Below are 17719 nucleotides of genomic sequence, written 5' to 3'. Positions count from 1 at the left end.
CACACGTTTGTTTACATGTTCCACCTTCAGCTTTGCATTGACGTGTATCTAGATATACAATTGATACAAATATAATTTCTATTTTTTGATAATCCCTGATTTAATCTTAGAAAATATAGAAAATAATAGTGTTATTCTTAATTGTACACTGTGTCTATATTTCTGCTGGTTTAACTGTTAGTTATAACACAATGTGACTGCTGTTTACTTATTATGTCTTTTAATTTTGTTCACCAATAATGGTCAATATAATGGATTTATGTGTGACTGTTATGGAAATATTAAGTTTAATAAGCAATAAAACCAAGTTAAACCTCTCATGTTTAACTGTTTCAAATCAGGAATATGATAGTTGATATCAATTCGTTTGATGTTTTTTATCTGTTCTTTTTAACATTTCCTGACTTTCCTTTAAAAATTTTATCCAGTCAATCTATATTTTTTATCATTTATTTATTGGTCAGTTTTATAACTTTTGATAAGACCAAACAGAAATGAATTGATTTTAGAAAATACGAAAAGTATATATTAGAAAATATACTCTTTAACTGACTATTCAAATTTGTAAAAATCAAGAAAGCCTGACTACTTGTTATCATAGGTTGTTAAAAAAAATCAAAGTAAACAATTTCGTATAAAATTAGATCGAAAAATACGTATCTAAATGCTGTCATTTGTATTCAAGACCAGACTGTAATCAACTCGAACAAACTTAAAAAAGAACGAGTTAAACTTTATTTTACATACATAATTGTACTTTGATTCTGCATTAGTGTATAAAAACCACATCACAAATTTAAAAAAAAATGAGACAACAGAAAATTGTTGTCCCTAGTTTACAAAAATATAATATATTTTCAAAAAACGATAAAGAAGTCTTACTTTTAACTTGATGAATTGTCACTGCTGCAGCACAAACAATGAAAATGGCATGTACAAATACAAATGTCATCTTGGTGTTCGACTCAGAACAAGTAAACTGTAAGTAATGTATTTATGAATGTATATATATATATATATATATATATATATATGTATGTATTTGTAGTATTGATCGTGGGTTTGTCCTGTTATGAACAAAAACGTTTTTCCACGTTGAAAGCTATATTTAGATACATTGTTTCAATCTGTTGCATATGTAGAGAAAAAGTAAGCACAACTTTGTATTCAGACATTTTTAGACAAGATTGCTTGAAAAATTCAAATATCGAAAAATGTTCAACGAGTGACCGAACAACATATTAATTCACGAATGCTCGAGGGCATGAGTTAATTATTAGTGTTGTTCGGTCACGAGTTGAACATTTTTCGATATTTGAATTTTTGAATTATTTATTTTTCTTCATTACATTGGCAAATGGATTTTTTTTAAAGAAATTAATGTAAAACATGTAAGAAAATATATCTTTTTTCGACGCATTTGCAATATGTTTTGATCCGCCGTTATCGACGTCTTGAAAACGCCTATTGTTGTAGGACGTCAGAGAGTGAAAAAACCACTAACTATGCGGTATGGGCTTTGCTCATTGTTGAAAGCCGTACAGTGACCTATAGTTGTTGATGTCTGTGTCATTTTGGTCTCTTGTGGTCAGTTGTCTCATTGGCAATCATACCACATCTTCTTTTTTATACGTTTATTTCACATGTGAAATTATCAGTTTTTATTTAACTGGGAAATAAATGTTATTCATTGCAATCAATGTAATAATAAAGTTTAATCAACTATACAAATTGCAATGCACTGGAGGACACTTAGATGTGCACTTATACAGGATATGTTCCTTACGTCGTAACTTCAATCACCTTCCCTTTCATTAATGTGTCCTATCGAATTAGACTATTAGACCGGATTTGTTATCTTATAAGCAACACGATGGGTGCCACATGAAGAACAGGATCTGCTTACCCTTCCTTCCGGAGCACATGCGATCACCCCTGGTTTGTGGTAGGGTTCGTGTTGTTTATTCTTTAGTTTTCTATGTTGTGTCATGTGTACTATTGTTTGTCTGTTTGTCCTTTTCATTTTTGGCCATAGCGTTGTAAGTTTATTCTCGATTTATGAGTTTGACTGTCCCTCTGTTTTTGCGACCCTCTTATACAGCTTTACATAAGTGCATTACATATTAATTAATTAATTATCTGATCATTCTTTTCTTCTTAGATTTGTTCCACAAGAAAAATTCATAAATGGACTTGTGTATTGGTCAAACAATCAATAAAACTATAAGTTTTAAACAAGCTAAGGTAATCTATTCCTGGGATAAGAAAATCCTTGGTTGTCGAAAATTTCAAAGTGTTGTAACAGGAAATTTATAAAAATGACCATATAATATTTTTTTCAAACACTTGTATAAGTAATGCCTTTAAAAGAAGTGTTATTAATTACGAATTGAGCGTCAAAAACTCTATATACCACATGGCCTCATATTCTCATTTAGAAAAAAATCACACACCTAATTAAATGGGCATTTAAAAAGCTAGAATGGGATTACAAATGTTTAAAATCTTTTATGTCATTTTCAGTAGCAATAAACAAAAGAACTATGTCAATGAGACATGTTTTGATACTATAACTGCCCTTCATTTTTTTACTAGATAACATTTGTGTTCGCTTTGGAGATTCCATATATATTCAAGTTATTGGAATTCAAATAAGGGTCTTACCGTGCACAAGTAACCTGTGTTCGCTTTGGATCATCAAGTTATTGAAATTCAAAAAAGGGTCTTACTGTGTTATTGTGGACCTGTTGTTTTGTATTGCTATGAGTTTCATGACTAAAATCAGCAAAGACCCATCGCAAAACATTTGCTTCAAAAATTTAATGATACTTTTAGATATTTTGATGATATACTGGTTGTCAATAATGACGATTTTAGTATGTTTACTAAAAAAAATTATCCTGTTGAACTTACTTTAAAAAAAGCTAATACATATAATGACCATTGCTCTTTCTCGATCTTGATATCCATAAAATTAACGGAAAGCTGATTACACATATTTATGATAAAAGAGATGATTTTTCATTTCCTATCGTTAATTATCCATCTATAGACAATGTAACATGTAAATCTTAAGGTTACCATTTTGTTATTGATTTATGATTAATAAGTTTACAAGCGCATTCAATTGATTGTTTTTGTTTTGCATGTACAACAAACTAATAGTAATTAATATATTGGGAATGGGTCAATACGTTTAAACAACACACAAAACCTATAGATTACGTGGATTTGTTTTTAAATGATTTTAAATATGACTTTTAATTGTGGTGTGCATTTCATCCAAGTGGAATTAAAACATTTATATACATGATAATAACATGCTAATGTATAATGAAATCTTCTGTTTAGTATTAAATCGATTTGTCCGGTTATAGAATATGATGTACATGTAAATAACCTATATCATGTGTTGATTGGGATTGAATAAAAAATAATAATTAATATCAGTACCACTCATTTCTTGTTATGACCATCGTATAGGTATCTTGGTTTACAACAATTATTCATGCAATGATCGTGCTAAAAGTTATATATAGCTAGAAAATAAAACTCATATAAACTAAAAACATATTTCAGTTTATATGAGTCGTATTATCTAGCTATATATAATGATTCAAAATGCACAAAGTAGCATTGAGCTGATATATACATGTATTGTTTGCATTTGGAATTGTTGATATTGTTCTTTGCGTGTAAGGGGAAAAGAACACGAACATGACCAACAGTGAACGGTATCTTAAAGATGAACGTGAAGTCAACACTCACAATTATACTTAACAAAGTTAATAAATTGTGATCTTAAGTACACGCGTAGAATACCGTTCAAATACGAAAATTAAAAACAATTAAATGTTCATTTGTATACTATAGCATATTCATAATTTATATAAACATGAGACATTGTACTTTCTCAACAAATTTTGTAGACAAATAAAGTTAATAATTATCATAATTATTCACAAATATGTTACAGAACATTTGAAAAATCTACTTATGACATGTACTTTTTTAAATTTCAATAATGCAATTACATTTTAAAGTACTTTTTAGCTACAATGTGCTTGTATGTTGTACCTCCTTTACTATTAATAAAATTGAGAATGGAAATAGGGAATGTGTCGAAGAGACAACAACTCGACCGACCATAGAACAGACAACAGCAGAAGTTCACAAATAGGTCTTCAATGTAGCGAGAAATTCCAGCACCCGGAGGAGTCCTTTATTGTTTCTGCAGATTTTTCAAATTGTTCAAGAATTATTCAAATCCCGGACTATTGGTTAATATGATCATATCTTGTATTCCTATTCATTTAAGTATTGTTATTGGCAGGATTAATTTGAAATTCTTGAAAAGGACTCTTTTGATACAAAACAATGCCAGCTATAACTGAATTGAAAAGTTTTGTAATACCTAGTCCATAGATCTTTTAAATCTTTGAAAATCCTTGTACAACACTTACGGGTGTAAATCGTGGTTGTGGTGTAAAGAAGATCTATACAAAATTTTAATTTAAGAACAAAAAGATGTTTCAAATTCAAAACAAATAATGAACGAACTTTTTTCCTCTCGAATTATTGATGATTACGACTTATAAATGTATATAACTGATTAAGTATAATGCCAAATATATCTTTTAATCTATATTGTAAATAACTAACATATATAACAGGTATGGCTATAAAACAATATTCGCCTCAGCGAGTGCCGTTTATTTATATCGTAGGTTTCCACGTGATTTGACAATCCAGTATTCATGCAATGATCGTGTCTAATATCAGAAGTCCTATCATTTTTTTAGTTCATATGAGTTTTATTTTCTACCTATATTTAAAGAATAAAAATGCATAAAATAGCATTGAGCTGCTATGTACATGTATTGTTTGCATTAGAAGTGTGCAGTATCTTAAAGATATATGAAGTCAACACTCAAAATTATATTGACAAAGTTAATGATCGTCATCTTGAGTACATGCATAGAAAACCATTCAAATACCAAATTGTATAAAAGTTAAATGTTCATATGTATACTATAGCATTTTCATAATTCATATAAACATGAGACATTGTACTTTCTCAACAAATTTTGTAGACAAATAAAGTTAATAATCATCATATTTATTCACAAATATGTTACAGAACATTTGAAAAATCTACTTATGACATGTAAATACGTCCGGTTGTACAACGTGACAAAATTCCAATAATGCAATGACATTTTAAAGTACTTTATATGTACCCTGTACGTGTATGATGTTCCTCCTTCACAATAAAGTATTGTTTCAGCAGATTTTTAAATTGTTTTAGAATTATTCCAATCTCGAACCATTGACTTATATGTTCATATCATATATTCCTAATTTTTTAGGTATTTTTTTGGCAGATTTTGTTTGAAACTCTTGGTGCAAAAAACAATGACATATATAAACGAAATGAAAAGTGATGTAATACCTGGTCCATAGATCTTTTAAACCTTTGAAAATCATTGTACATCACTTACGGGTGTAAGTCGTGGTTGTGGTGTAAAGCAAATCTATACAAGATTTTAATTTAAGATCAAAAAGATGTTTCAAATTCAAAAACAAAAAATGGACGCACTTTTTTGCTTAGATTATTGATGATTACGACATATAAATGTATATAATTGATTAAGTATAATGCGAAATGTATCTATTAATCTATATTTTAAATAACTAACACCTATTACAGGTATGGCTATCAAACGATATTCGCCTCAGCGAGTGTCGTTAATTTATATCGTTGGTCTCCACGTGATTTGACCATCTAGTAGTCATGAATGATCGCCCTCAATATCAGAAGTCTTATCATTTTTTCAGTTCATATGAGTTTTATTTTCTACCTTTTTTTAAAGAATCAAAATGTATCACATAGCATTGATTTGATATTTACATGTATTGTTTGCATTTGGAAGTGTAGATATTGATCTTTGCGTGTAAGGAAATAAACGACACCGACAAGATAACCAGTCAGTGTACGATATCTTAGAGATGAAGTGAAGTCAACGCAGTAATGTTAAGGCAGTTCTCCATAAGGTTTCAACGATTCTATCGCAATCTAATTATGACGTCATGTAGTCGTTTCTATTGGTTGTCGTCACATTTATTCTTACACTCAATGCATTTCAAAGCTTGAAAAGGCATCAAAACAAGCAAGTACCTATCAGCTGTTTGTGAGGTTTTCATACGATTTGATGATGTCCCTGACAGAAAACATGACTCGAGTATCAAACTGTAAGTATAATATCACTTATCTTATGTTTGTTTTCATACCATGTGTTAAATTCGCGAAACGTCAGGTGTTGTTTTCTTTTTCTATACAAAAAAGGGGGACCCGAAGGTGTTATCGAATTCCAACTTGACCATGTTTATTTGATAGTCTGACCGCGTGATCACTATGAAGTGTTCGTTTTTTAAGTCGAAAATAAATATGGATTCGGGCATATAACACTATTTGTATAATTCTTTATTAGGTTACAATAAATTGCCATTTGATTTCAGAAAAAAAATCAATTAAAAATTTACATAAATTTACTGATTGATTGTCTTATCAGACTGACAGGTACATATAATGAGACAAACCTGAATTTGTATTTATTTCACTGGTACTTTATGTCATGGAAAATAGTATAGAAATACAAATGTGGAGATATTTTTCAAATGAAAAGTTATGAATAATCAATTTTGAATATTGATGTATAAAAAAACATAACTCTGAATATATTGTATTGCTATGAGTTTCAATTCACGACTAAAATCAGCAAAGACCCATCGAAAAACATTTGATACAAAAGTGGGACGAAAGATACCAAAGGGACAGTCAAACTCATAAATCGAAAATAAACTGTCAACGCCATGGCTAAAAAAGAAAACAAACAACAGACAAACTATAGCACACAAAACACAACATATAAAACTAAAGACTCAGCAGCACGAATCCCAATTTTGGGGATTATCTCAGGTGCTCCAGAAGGGTCCTGCTCCACATATGGCACCCATCATTATTTCTCCAATGTAATGCTGTTGTTTCTAGATTCTTCGAATCTCCCTGTTTTGTCCAAATAGAATGCCTTCACTGTGTTTTTTCATTCCGGATTTTGATCTAAATTTCTCTATTATTTTAGCAACCAAATCCGTAAAATAATTAGGTGAAACATAATTATGTACAACTGTCATCTTCATTTTCTATTTTCAATTTCTCCATCTTGCAAATGCTTTGAAATGTTCATTTCCAAAACTGACCTTTAAAGGATAAAGTTTTATAACTCCGGCATGTTTTGGAAGAAACAGAGTATGACTTAAACCGATACCATGTACACCAATCAAAATGACTGTTTTCGATATAATTTCTAATTGTTTGTTCATTGAATAACTGTCAATTTGAACTGCTTATACACAAACGCTAGCGAAACAAATGGATAAGCTGGTCAAAATTTTGTTTGCATTTTTCAGTTTTCGTGGTACTTTCCCCTTTGGATTCCTTGGATGAGCGATGTAGTCATGTCTTAATATTACCAGGATGTTGACTCGGTCACAATCAAGTTTATTGGAATCATCTATCTAATAAGTCTTCAAGAAAATCGTTCTGAACTCTTCTGTATAAGGAATAAATAGTTGGTGTTGGTTGAGTAAACTGTCGTACCTATTTATACTCCATATCATCTTCGTTGGTATAAGAGGCGTGCTCAAAGAACGTGTTTGTAAAGCCTTCCACGTTTCATCTAAATTGCCTTTTGGATGCGCATCTATCCATAATACTGTTAAATTTCGTTTTAATCTCCTTAAATGTTTTGCCATTATAAAAGTGTTAAACCAGCAGGTCATAATGTGATACCAATTTGCATATTCAAACCTCGTTAAAGCAATAGCAAAATCATAAAACCTGGTAAATAAAGGCAACAGTAGTATACCGCTGTTCAAAACTCATAAATCCATGGACAAAAAACAAAATCGGGGTAACAAACTAAAACCGAGGGAAACGCATTTAATATAAGAGGAGAACAACGACATAACACCGAAACGTAACACACACAGAAACGGACCAAGCATCAGACAAAACACCACGAGAATAACAAATATAACATGAAAACCAAATACATGAATTTGGGATAGACAAGTACCGTGCCACGTCTTATCTCAATTTCTCAAAAATAAGAGAAAACACAAACAACTCAACGTTAAAATGCAACACACACAGAAACGAACAATACTATAACAATGGCTATCTTCCTGACTTGGTACGGACACTTTTAAAGGGGAATAAAAGTGCTGGGTTGAACCTGGTTTTGTGGCATGCCAAACCTCGCACTTTAATGGCAAAGTTAAATATAACATTGAAATGACAACATAATATTACAGGACTACAATACAAATTAATAGAACATATTAGACAAAGAAAAACATGATTAATAGATAACAAAAAGCATCAGGTTTAAAATTCAATACGCCAAAAACGCGCCTTGTCCACACAAGACTTACAAGTAACGCCCAGATATAAAAGATCGAAAGTGAAAAAAGTAAGACCTTTGTCATAAGTGTTATAAGAACACACTATAACGTTTACCCATCTGGCTTTACGGTCTTGTTTCTCATATTTGCCATTTGAAATCTTTTTACAGTTTAAACACATAATCCTAAAACATCCCCTTTATAACTTTTAAAGGTATTCACCTTCGTCCGACTTGTTTCGAAAATAATTTATTTCTTCTCCCCCTATGCTGCCATGAATGAATCTTGGATTTATAAAAACCATTGATAATTAAAAATATAAATTTGAATAATTATGCAATGATATAGCCATAGCAATATTCTATTCTATTTCTATCAGAAATCCATTGTTCTAAGGTATATTCGTCTGGTCTGATCGGAGTTCTTGTAAAACCGGTTTTTGTAGCAGTTTTATTGCATTAGTCGGCAATAGTTTTATCATTTTTGATGTTTGCAGAGATACTATCTCTAATGTCAGGTTTTCTTTCATTTTTGGTTTTCTTGTAATTTCTCCTTTCGCTTTATTTGGTTGTACCTCATTACTTGAATCATTGGTGCCATCAAATAAACCAGAATGTATTTCGTCAATGTCGTTATATATCGGGCGTGTTTCGTCAATACTGTAATCTATCGGGCTTTTCATTGCTGCTTTATTATTCAATTGGTTTAAAAATAGACAGTAAATACGAAAGTACATCTAAGCAAAAATTACAAAGTAATGCTTCACAGTCATCGTGTACTTCTATCAAACCAGCATCAGTTGGTCAATGTATCAACACTACTCGAGATACTATGAGATGTTAAATGTGTAACTGGAGAGCATTATTTTGATACTATGAGATGTTAAATGTGTAACTGGAGAGCATTATTTTGATACTATGAGATGTTAAATGTGTAACTGGAGAGCATTATTTTGATACTATGAGATGTTAAATGTGTAACTGGAGAGCATTATTTTGATACTATGAGATGTTAAATGTGTAACTGGAGAGCATTATTTTGATCAAAAAAATCACATTTTCTTCTACGAGTCTTGAACAAAGAACTGTTTTCTACAAGTCGGCTGTAACCGAACGAGCGAAACAAGTGCTAATATATCTCAAAATCGTAGATTGGTTAGGTATGTACTATGCCAGTGAGAAAATCTCATCATAAATATAAGACAGTATCTAAAATAATGAAGATATATTCTGAAAAAAACAAAACAAAGAATTATTCAATACAAATGAACAGTTTGAAATAAAGTATCCCGTTCTGAAAAATAGTTTCCAAAGAAAATTGATGCTATGGTCTGATGGTTAAATGTATGGATACACTACATTGTAGAAAAAATGGTCTGACGGTTAAGTGTATGGTTAAACTACTGAATAACTTAAACATGATTACAGTTTAAATTGTCAGTTATGTAAATGTATGATTACTTACCTTCAGAAACCGTTTATCTTCCATATTAATCAATTAAACATTGCTGCAAATGTTTGCACCTGTCCTAAGTCAGGAATCTGATGAACAGTAGTTGTCGTTTGTTTATGTAATTTATACATGATTCTCGTTTCTCGTTTTTTTAAATTTTATATAGACTAGACCGTTAGTTTTCCCGTTTGAATGGTTTTTCACTAGTAATTTTGGGGCCCTTTATAGCTTGTTGTTCGGTGTGAGCCAAGGCTCCATGTTGAAGGCCGTACATTGACCTATAATGGTTTACTTTTTAGAATTGTTATTTGGATGGGGAGTTGTCTCATTGGCACTCATACCACATCTTCCTATATCTAAATAAACAAAACAATCAATACAATAAAACACATGATATGATCATTGAAATGTTCATGCTTACATGGTATAAATATACAACATGTACATGTGGATCTTGTTGAGGATACATATAGATGTAGGTGCCTCTCAAAATCATGTTGGTCCTTACAATATCATGTTGGTCCTTTCAATATCATGTTGGTCCTTTCAATATCATGTTGGTCCTTTCAATATCAAAAGACTCCTGAATATCGACTTTAGTGCCTGTCTCAGATAAATCAATGCAAAGTCATCAAGAGCGAAGGTTACAAGATCATCTTCATATTCTGTTAGGATGAAGGTTTAGTCATGTAATGATTTAAGAATAAAAAAGTTCAAGGATTTGCCTTTGAAAGGAATGTTCCTTGTAATTGAGTTTCTATCAAGATAAATGGTTAAAATCATGCTATGTTTGATCCAATCGGCCTTTTATATCCATTAAATGAATGTTTTATAGGCATTATAGTATGGTTTTTCAATAATATGAACCAGTATGGTATATATAGTTATGCTATTGTTGGCCTGTCCAATTTCCTTTAAAGTGCAGACAGGTCGTCAAAAAGGTCAAATTTCATATTGTTCAAAATTTGCAAAATTTTTCCCGGGAACAATTCTTTTAATTTTGGTGTTTTAACTATTGATATAGCTTTATTTACAAAATGTTAAAAAAATTGTCTTTGGCAAATGGATTTTTATTCATCTTTCAGTCAAAGATATGGATTTTGGCGAATTTTATATCAGTCAGGGGCTTTACTTAAACAAGTATTTTTTTTAAGTTACTTGTAATTTTTGTTTTTGAAAATAATAAAATTACTTGATAGAGTTATTTTAAATTTCATAAGAAGCATAGACTAAATGTAGTTTTCATGAAATGTTACATCAATATATATCATAAAATAAAGAATTTATAAGATTTGAAAGGAGTATAGAGATAAAGGAATACTTTAAAAATATTGATAAAAATATTACTTGAATAAGTTATTTTATACATTTTTGAAAAAAATAGTATTAAGGAACATATGTAATTGATTTGGGTTACAAACTATAAATAACTACAAGTCTTAATTAATTCACAAGTATCTATCTATTTATATCAGTCTACCTTCAAGGTTTTGGAGGAAAATGATAAATTAATAGTCCCAAAAGACCAATCTTTGATCCAGAAGCGTCGATATGAAAGATAACGCTGTGTGCTTCAGAAGGATTAGATTTTATATTTGATGGGAAAAATAACCAAATGACTGTGGAAATTTGATAAAACTAGTAAAATCTGTATTATTAGTGACCTATAAAAACAATATTCAGAAAAGTTACTGATATAAGTAATATTTAAAGTAGCCTCGTTTTCAACATTACTTGTATAGGTAATTTTAATTGTTACTTGTTTAAGTAATGCCCCTGACTGTATATTATAATTTACTTTCACAAATTGTGACTTGGACATCATACTTCATCTTCTCAATTTTTAGAAATGTTTATTATACCAAAAGATGTCTCGAATATTCCACCGTTATGTAGTTGTGGACAAACCATTAACTCTTCTATCTACATGAAGCTATATTTGTAAAAAGCTAAGTCTCGCGATATATAAGAAACGTCTCACGAAATACCTTATTTATGAAGAGGATATCAAGGGGTGGTTCATCAACAATAAACACAATCGTTAAAAACAAAAACAATAAAAACAAACATGCAGAGAAGGACAAGACATCAATATAAGTTCTCAAAAGTGTGTCTTGGAATAATACGTAATGAGTTAAACGGAAATTTAACTATAACCATTAAGTAACCCCAACCTATACAATGAGGACTTTGATTTAGTGAATATAAAAAAATAAAAAGCAATAGTAAACCTTATAAAGTTGACATTCGAAGGATCAATGTACAATTCTCTTTTCGAAGAGAATGTAGCCGAGAAAAATCCTATGGTTTAAAAAACTTCTATAAATGTTAACAATCAAATTGCCACAACGACTAACGTTAAACTAAACCAATCTTGTAAATTTTGCATAACAAATATTTCTACAATATGGCATTGACTGCGACAAAATCACCAATACATGCAATCAAAACTGTTCTTAAAAATGCTGAAAGAAACCAAGCTCAATCTATTAAAACAAAATTATATAAAAATCAATACAAATATGTAATCAACATATGCACCAGCCACGGAAGAGTACATGTATGTAACAATGTTCTTTCAGGTGAAACTAAAAACATACAACATTACATGTTAAGTAACATTTAACATTGGTCAATATTGTATAATGAGTTACTTAGAAATTGTATTCGGGATTGTATTGTGTATTACAAGAAAAAAGTGTCAAACAAATCAGTTAAAAGGTACATTGTATTCGAGATTGTATTGTGTATTGAAAGAATAAAGTGTCGAACAAATATAACCAACCAGTTAGAATGCACATTGCGACGTGCGATTTACCAACCAGTAAAATTATAGGTAATTTTATCCCATTAAAAAGATAAGTTAACATACTATGAAATATAGTCTAGCACCGCAGTTGACGTTGATGTAGACGATACGCCCGTCTGTCTTACCAAGTTATACACTAACATGTAAACAGTTAATAAAAGTCATAGTTGAACTTAAAACTTTTACTAAATTCTTTCATATACACAACTATTTGATTAATAATTGTGACTGTATGCGATGTATAAAGACGCACATTTATGTTCATTTTTATCTTTACAGAGGTTAACTCCTAAGTTATCTTACATTGGCAAAAACAAATAATCCCCCCGGATTTGGCGTTCTACACAATGGCTAAAAAAACGAAAAACGACGGAATGACTTAACAACAGCCTACTAAACACAACTTGAAAACTAAAAACTGATCAACACAAATCTAACATTAAAGAATACTCCCTTAAACAAAACGATGAAATAGTTCTAAATCTCCTACATTCATTGATGATGAAGCTTCTATAAACAAGGGATGTTTGGTAAACACAGTTGTTCAAAGTATGAAAGATCAATTTGAACTTAATTGGCAAAGTGACATGGAAAACACGTCAAAATCACTTTGGTATTGGCTTTTTAAAGAACAAAATCGAAATCGAAATTTATTTTGATATTTTAGAAACCAACGAAATAGTAGAAATCTGCAAGTGTAAGGTTGTTGATACAAACCAAGCAAATGCTATCAATTTCCTACACTTTCGCTAATATGTTCTTTAAAGATTGTTTTTGCATTGCGTTTTAAATGCACAGATCTAGTTGAGCTACAGGAAAATTGATGCAAGAGCGTTCTGAATTCATTGCCTATACATGAATGATGAAATAGCACTTTGACTCCCTTTGCTAGACAAAAAGTACACGGAAGCGCACAATTCTTGTTAACAAAAATTATATAAAAATCAATAGAAATATGTAATCAACATATGCACCAACCACGGAAGAGTACATGTATGTAACAATGTTCTGTCAGGTGAAACTAAAAACATACAAAATTAAAAACCAATTGTTCAGAGAACAATTGAAAGTCTTTCCACATCAAAGAAATTTTGATAAGATAATTTCTTCATACTGATGCGATAAATAATGGTTAAATTATATTTTTGAGTGATATAAGGGAGATAATATAATGCTTCCGGTGAAAAATAATGTCACTGTCGGTCTCATATGATAGCTTCTTTCACACTGATTCCAAAAATATATAGTTTCTATATACTTTTGTATGTAGAATGGGAGATAATTGGCCACTTCCGGTTTGTTGGAAGTAATTTTTAGTCTTTAGTTATCAGTTTATATTTCTATATGACAAAATATATGGGTTCTGAGTACTTTTAAATGAAAAAATTGCACAAAATGCTACTTCCGGTTTTCTCAAGGTCACTTCCGGTAGTCATTTTTCAAGGTCATTAGTCGCCTTACCTTTTGTTTAAGGTCAAATGCTTTTATAATAAACTTAGTTGATGTTATAATCAAATAACCTCATATCAAGACATTTCAGGGGCACCAACTCCTAGAAGATGCCATTCATTGTATAAGACTAAATGTAGCATATCTTTATTACAATAAAGCAGACATTTTGCACTTGTTCTTTTATATGTATCTTTCAAAGTGTCGGAGAAAATGCAAAAACAAGCAAAAGTCACAATTGATAACTTGACCTTGACCTTTGACCTTGACCTCATTTTCTAAGTTAGGACCTAGGGGCCTCAAATAACAACATTCCAGGGTTATACGGTTAACTGTTTATGAGTTAAAAAAAACATACCGACAAATTTAGTTTGTAAAGGTAGATAACTCCTATAAAATGTCATCGAATCGCTTCGATCTAAATGGGCCAAAAATAACAGAGGATGTAACGAACAATTTTTAAAAGGAATTTTGTCGCTATGTTTTTTTGTTACGGAGGAGATGCACACAGATGATAAACAGTGAATAGGGAGATAACTCTTACAAAGAAAATAGTTCGCCTTAGCAGGGTGAAATTTAAAAGCGCATAAACTATACGATAACATATGAGAAATATCTAAGCAACATATTGCGAAACAAACATTTATCGCAAGAACAAAATTTGGCGGAAGAAAAAAATAATAATTAAAAACCAATTGTTCAGAGAACAATTGAAGGTCTTTCCATCAAAACAATGTATTTTGATATGAAAAATGTCATTTCAATCGTCAAATGATAGCTTCTAGTAAGCTGATTCCAAAAATATATTGTGTCCATACATTTTTTTTAAATAAGGGAGATAATTTGTTTTATATTAATAAAGTACAAAAAATAGCTACTTCCGGTTTACAAAAAGTCACTTCCGGTTGTTTTTTTCAAGGTTAAATGGTTTGATACCTTTTTCTAAAAGTTGTATATCTTTATCATGTATACATATAGAATAAAAGCAAAGGTCAAAATCTAGAACGTCAAATTAAGCTATGACCTTGAGATCAGTTTCAAGGTCATAAACCAAGGACCTCAAATCAAAAGACCATAGGCCTTAATTATATTTAGTTAATGAGTTATATCACCAAACGCGTATTTTTAAATACAAGAGGGGAGAAAACTCCCTTTTACATTCAACGTACGCTTGCAATCAAAATTTACATCTTACGACATGTCGCAACTAACAATTTAGTAAAAATAATTTGTTGATATCTTATACAGTCTTTGGATATAAGTGAAAATAAGCCAAATTCAAATATTAGAATATGACCTTGACCTTTGACCTTGACCTAATTTTCATTTTTTGGGACCAAGGACCTCAAATCAAAAGATCCTAGGTCTCTATCACTTATGGTTTATAAGATAGAAATTCATATCACTTATATCAGATGCATAAGGGGAAATAACTCTCATATGGAGCGGTCCTATTGCTTCGGTCAAAATAGGACAAATCATGCGAAGGATATAACGAGCAATTTTGTAAAATAAATTTGTCATAATCTTTAACGGTTGCGAAGGAGATGCGATAACAAGGAAAACAGTGTTTGGGGAGATAACTCCTACAAAGAAAAGTATTCGTTTACGCAGGGTAAATTTCAAAAGCGCATAAACTGTTCGATATCATATACAAAATATCTAAGCGACATATTGCGAAACAAATGTTTATCGCAAGAACAAAATTAGGCGGAAGAAAAAAAAAAAATAATCAGAAGAAAAACAATAGGTCTTTCCACAGAAAAGTGGAAAGACCTAATAATAATCAGAAGAAATACAATAAGTCTTTTCACAAAAAAGTGAAAAGACTTAATTACATGTTAAGTAACATTTACAGTAACATTGGTCAATATTGGATAATGAGTATGTTAAAAATTGTATTCGAGACTGTATTGTGTATTGAAAGAAAAAAGTGTCAAACAAATATAACTTAAGGTGGTATGGGTGTCTTCCTCCATCTAGGATTGTAAAAAACAGAGAATCAAAGGTCCAGATTTTCCATCAATTTAGCAAAATTTGATGCAGGAATGCAGATGTTTAATGTACATTTTTATTTAAAAGTACCAATTTACAAGAATATAACTTCTAAATATTGATATTTTTGCAAATGTTAATTATTTTTGGTTGTTTTTTTTTTAATTTTTTTTATTGGCACTTTAAGGGGAGGTAACTCTAAAAAAGTGCATTTCCTGATAGATTCTGTATGGAATTTTCCTATTTTGTATTTTAGCCGGAAAAAACGTACGGTGACCCTATCTTTTCTTTTGATATTCTCAAAGCAGTGTCTGAAAGCTGTCTTTTCCTGAAGTATTTAACAATTCTATCATTTTGTTTAGTTTCTATTCATAAAATGGTGTTTTTTCCTGTATAATCCATACAAAATGTGTCATTTTGTCCCGTCCTGTAGCTTGAGAAAATGCGCGGTGACCTATCATTTTTATTATATTTTTCAACATGTATCAATAGATACAGCATTTTGGCAAAGTATGAACAAATTCTATCATTTTTATTTTAGACTCCCATACCACCTTAACAGTTAGAATGCATATTATAACGTACCAACCGGTAAAATTATAGGTCATTGTATGCCGTTAAAAGTTAGCATACCATGACATACAATCTAGCGCCACTGATGTCTTTTATGTAGACGACACGCACGTCTGTCTAACCATATTATACACTCACATGTAAACAGTTAATAAATGTCAAAGTTAAACTTAAAACTTTTACTAAATTCTTTCATATACAAACCATTTGTTTAGTAAATGTTACTGTATTTGATGTATGGAAATGAAAATTATCACTAATGTATCAACGACACTATATATTAAGTGTTGAACGCTGGATTGTATATCCACGTTTAATGCCTTATTTGGGGTCACTGTTTCAATATGTTGCATATGTAGAGAAAACATAGGTATAATTTTGTATTCAGACATTGGTTAAACATGTTAAAGTTTGTAAAGTTTAATCAACTTTAAAAGTTGCAATGCCCTCGATGGGTCGCATTTCCAAATTTCAGCTTTACTAATATTTTCAAAAAGCAAGTTTCTTGCATTGACGAACTAGTATTGTACAGTAGTTAGATTTTCTGTTTCAATCTGTTGCATACACGAAGAAAAAAGGTATCAGACATTGATTATGTTTGTGAATGTTTGATCAACTTTAATAATTGTAATGCACTATACAATGTTATATTATACATTCATTTGCATTTTTACAAACTGAAAACAAATTATCTAATAAGCTAATTAATTAAATATCTGATCATTGTTGACGTCAAAAAGAGAGGCAACATATACCAGAGGAACAATCAAAATCATAAAATGGAAAATAAAATGACAACGCCATGGCTAAAAATTGAAAAGACAAACAGACAAATAATAGTACACAAGAAACAACATAGAAAACTAAAGACTGAGCAACACGAACTCCAAACTAGGGGCTATATCGGGTGCTGCAGAAGGGTAAGCAGATCATGATCCACATGTGGCATTCGTCGTGTTGCTCAATAAATGTTTT

General features: G+C 30.6%; 3 protein-coding genes across 3 annotated transcripts in view; 1 reads left to right on the top strand and 2 right to left on the bottom strand.

Moving 5' to 3' along the window:
* LOC139504429 (putative DMBT1-like protein) overlaps window positions 1–952 on the bottom strand; it is a 66222-nt gene extending 65270 nt beyond the window's left edge. Inside the window, exon 1 of the mRNA XM_071294513.1 lies at window positions 883–952. Within this exon, the coding sequence (XP_071150614.1) occupies window positions 883–952 (70 nt within the window). The remainder of the gene's footprint in view (window positions 1–882) is intronic.
* Window positions 1–17719, top strand: part of LOC139502861 (fibronectin type 3 and ankyrin repeat domains protein 1-like) — a 406467-nt gene that overhangs the window by 220308 nt on the left and 168440 nt on the right. The gene's annotated exons all lie outside the window — the stretch shown is intronic.
* Window positions 7210–8585, bottom strand: LOC139504428 (uncharacterized). Its single transcript, XM_071294512.1, is given in 3 exon segments — window positions 7210–7578; window positions 7777–7940; window positions 8582–8585. Coding segments are annotated over 3 exon segments (537 nt in total).

The sequence above is a fragment of the Mytilus edulis genome, chromosome 14 (genome assembly GCF_963676685.1).
Source record: "Mytilus edulis chromosome 14, xbMytEdul2.2, whole genome shotgun sequence".
NCBI classification, from domain to species: Eukaryota; Metazoa; Mollusca; class Bivalvia; order Mytilida; family Mytilidae; genus Mytilus; species Mytilus edulis.
This window is presented reverse-complemented; position numbering and strand designations above follow the sequence as displayed.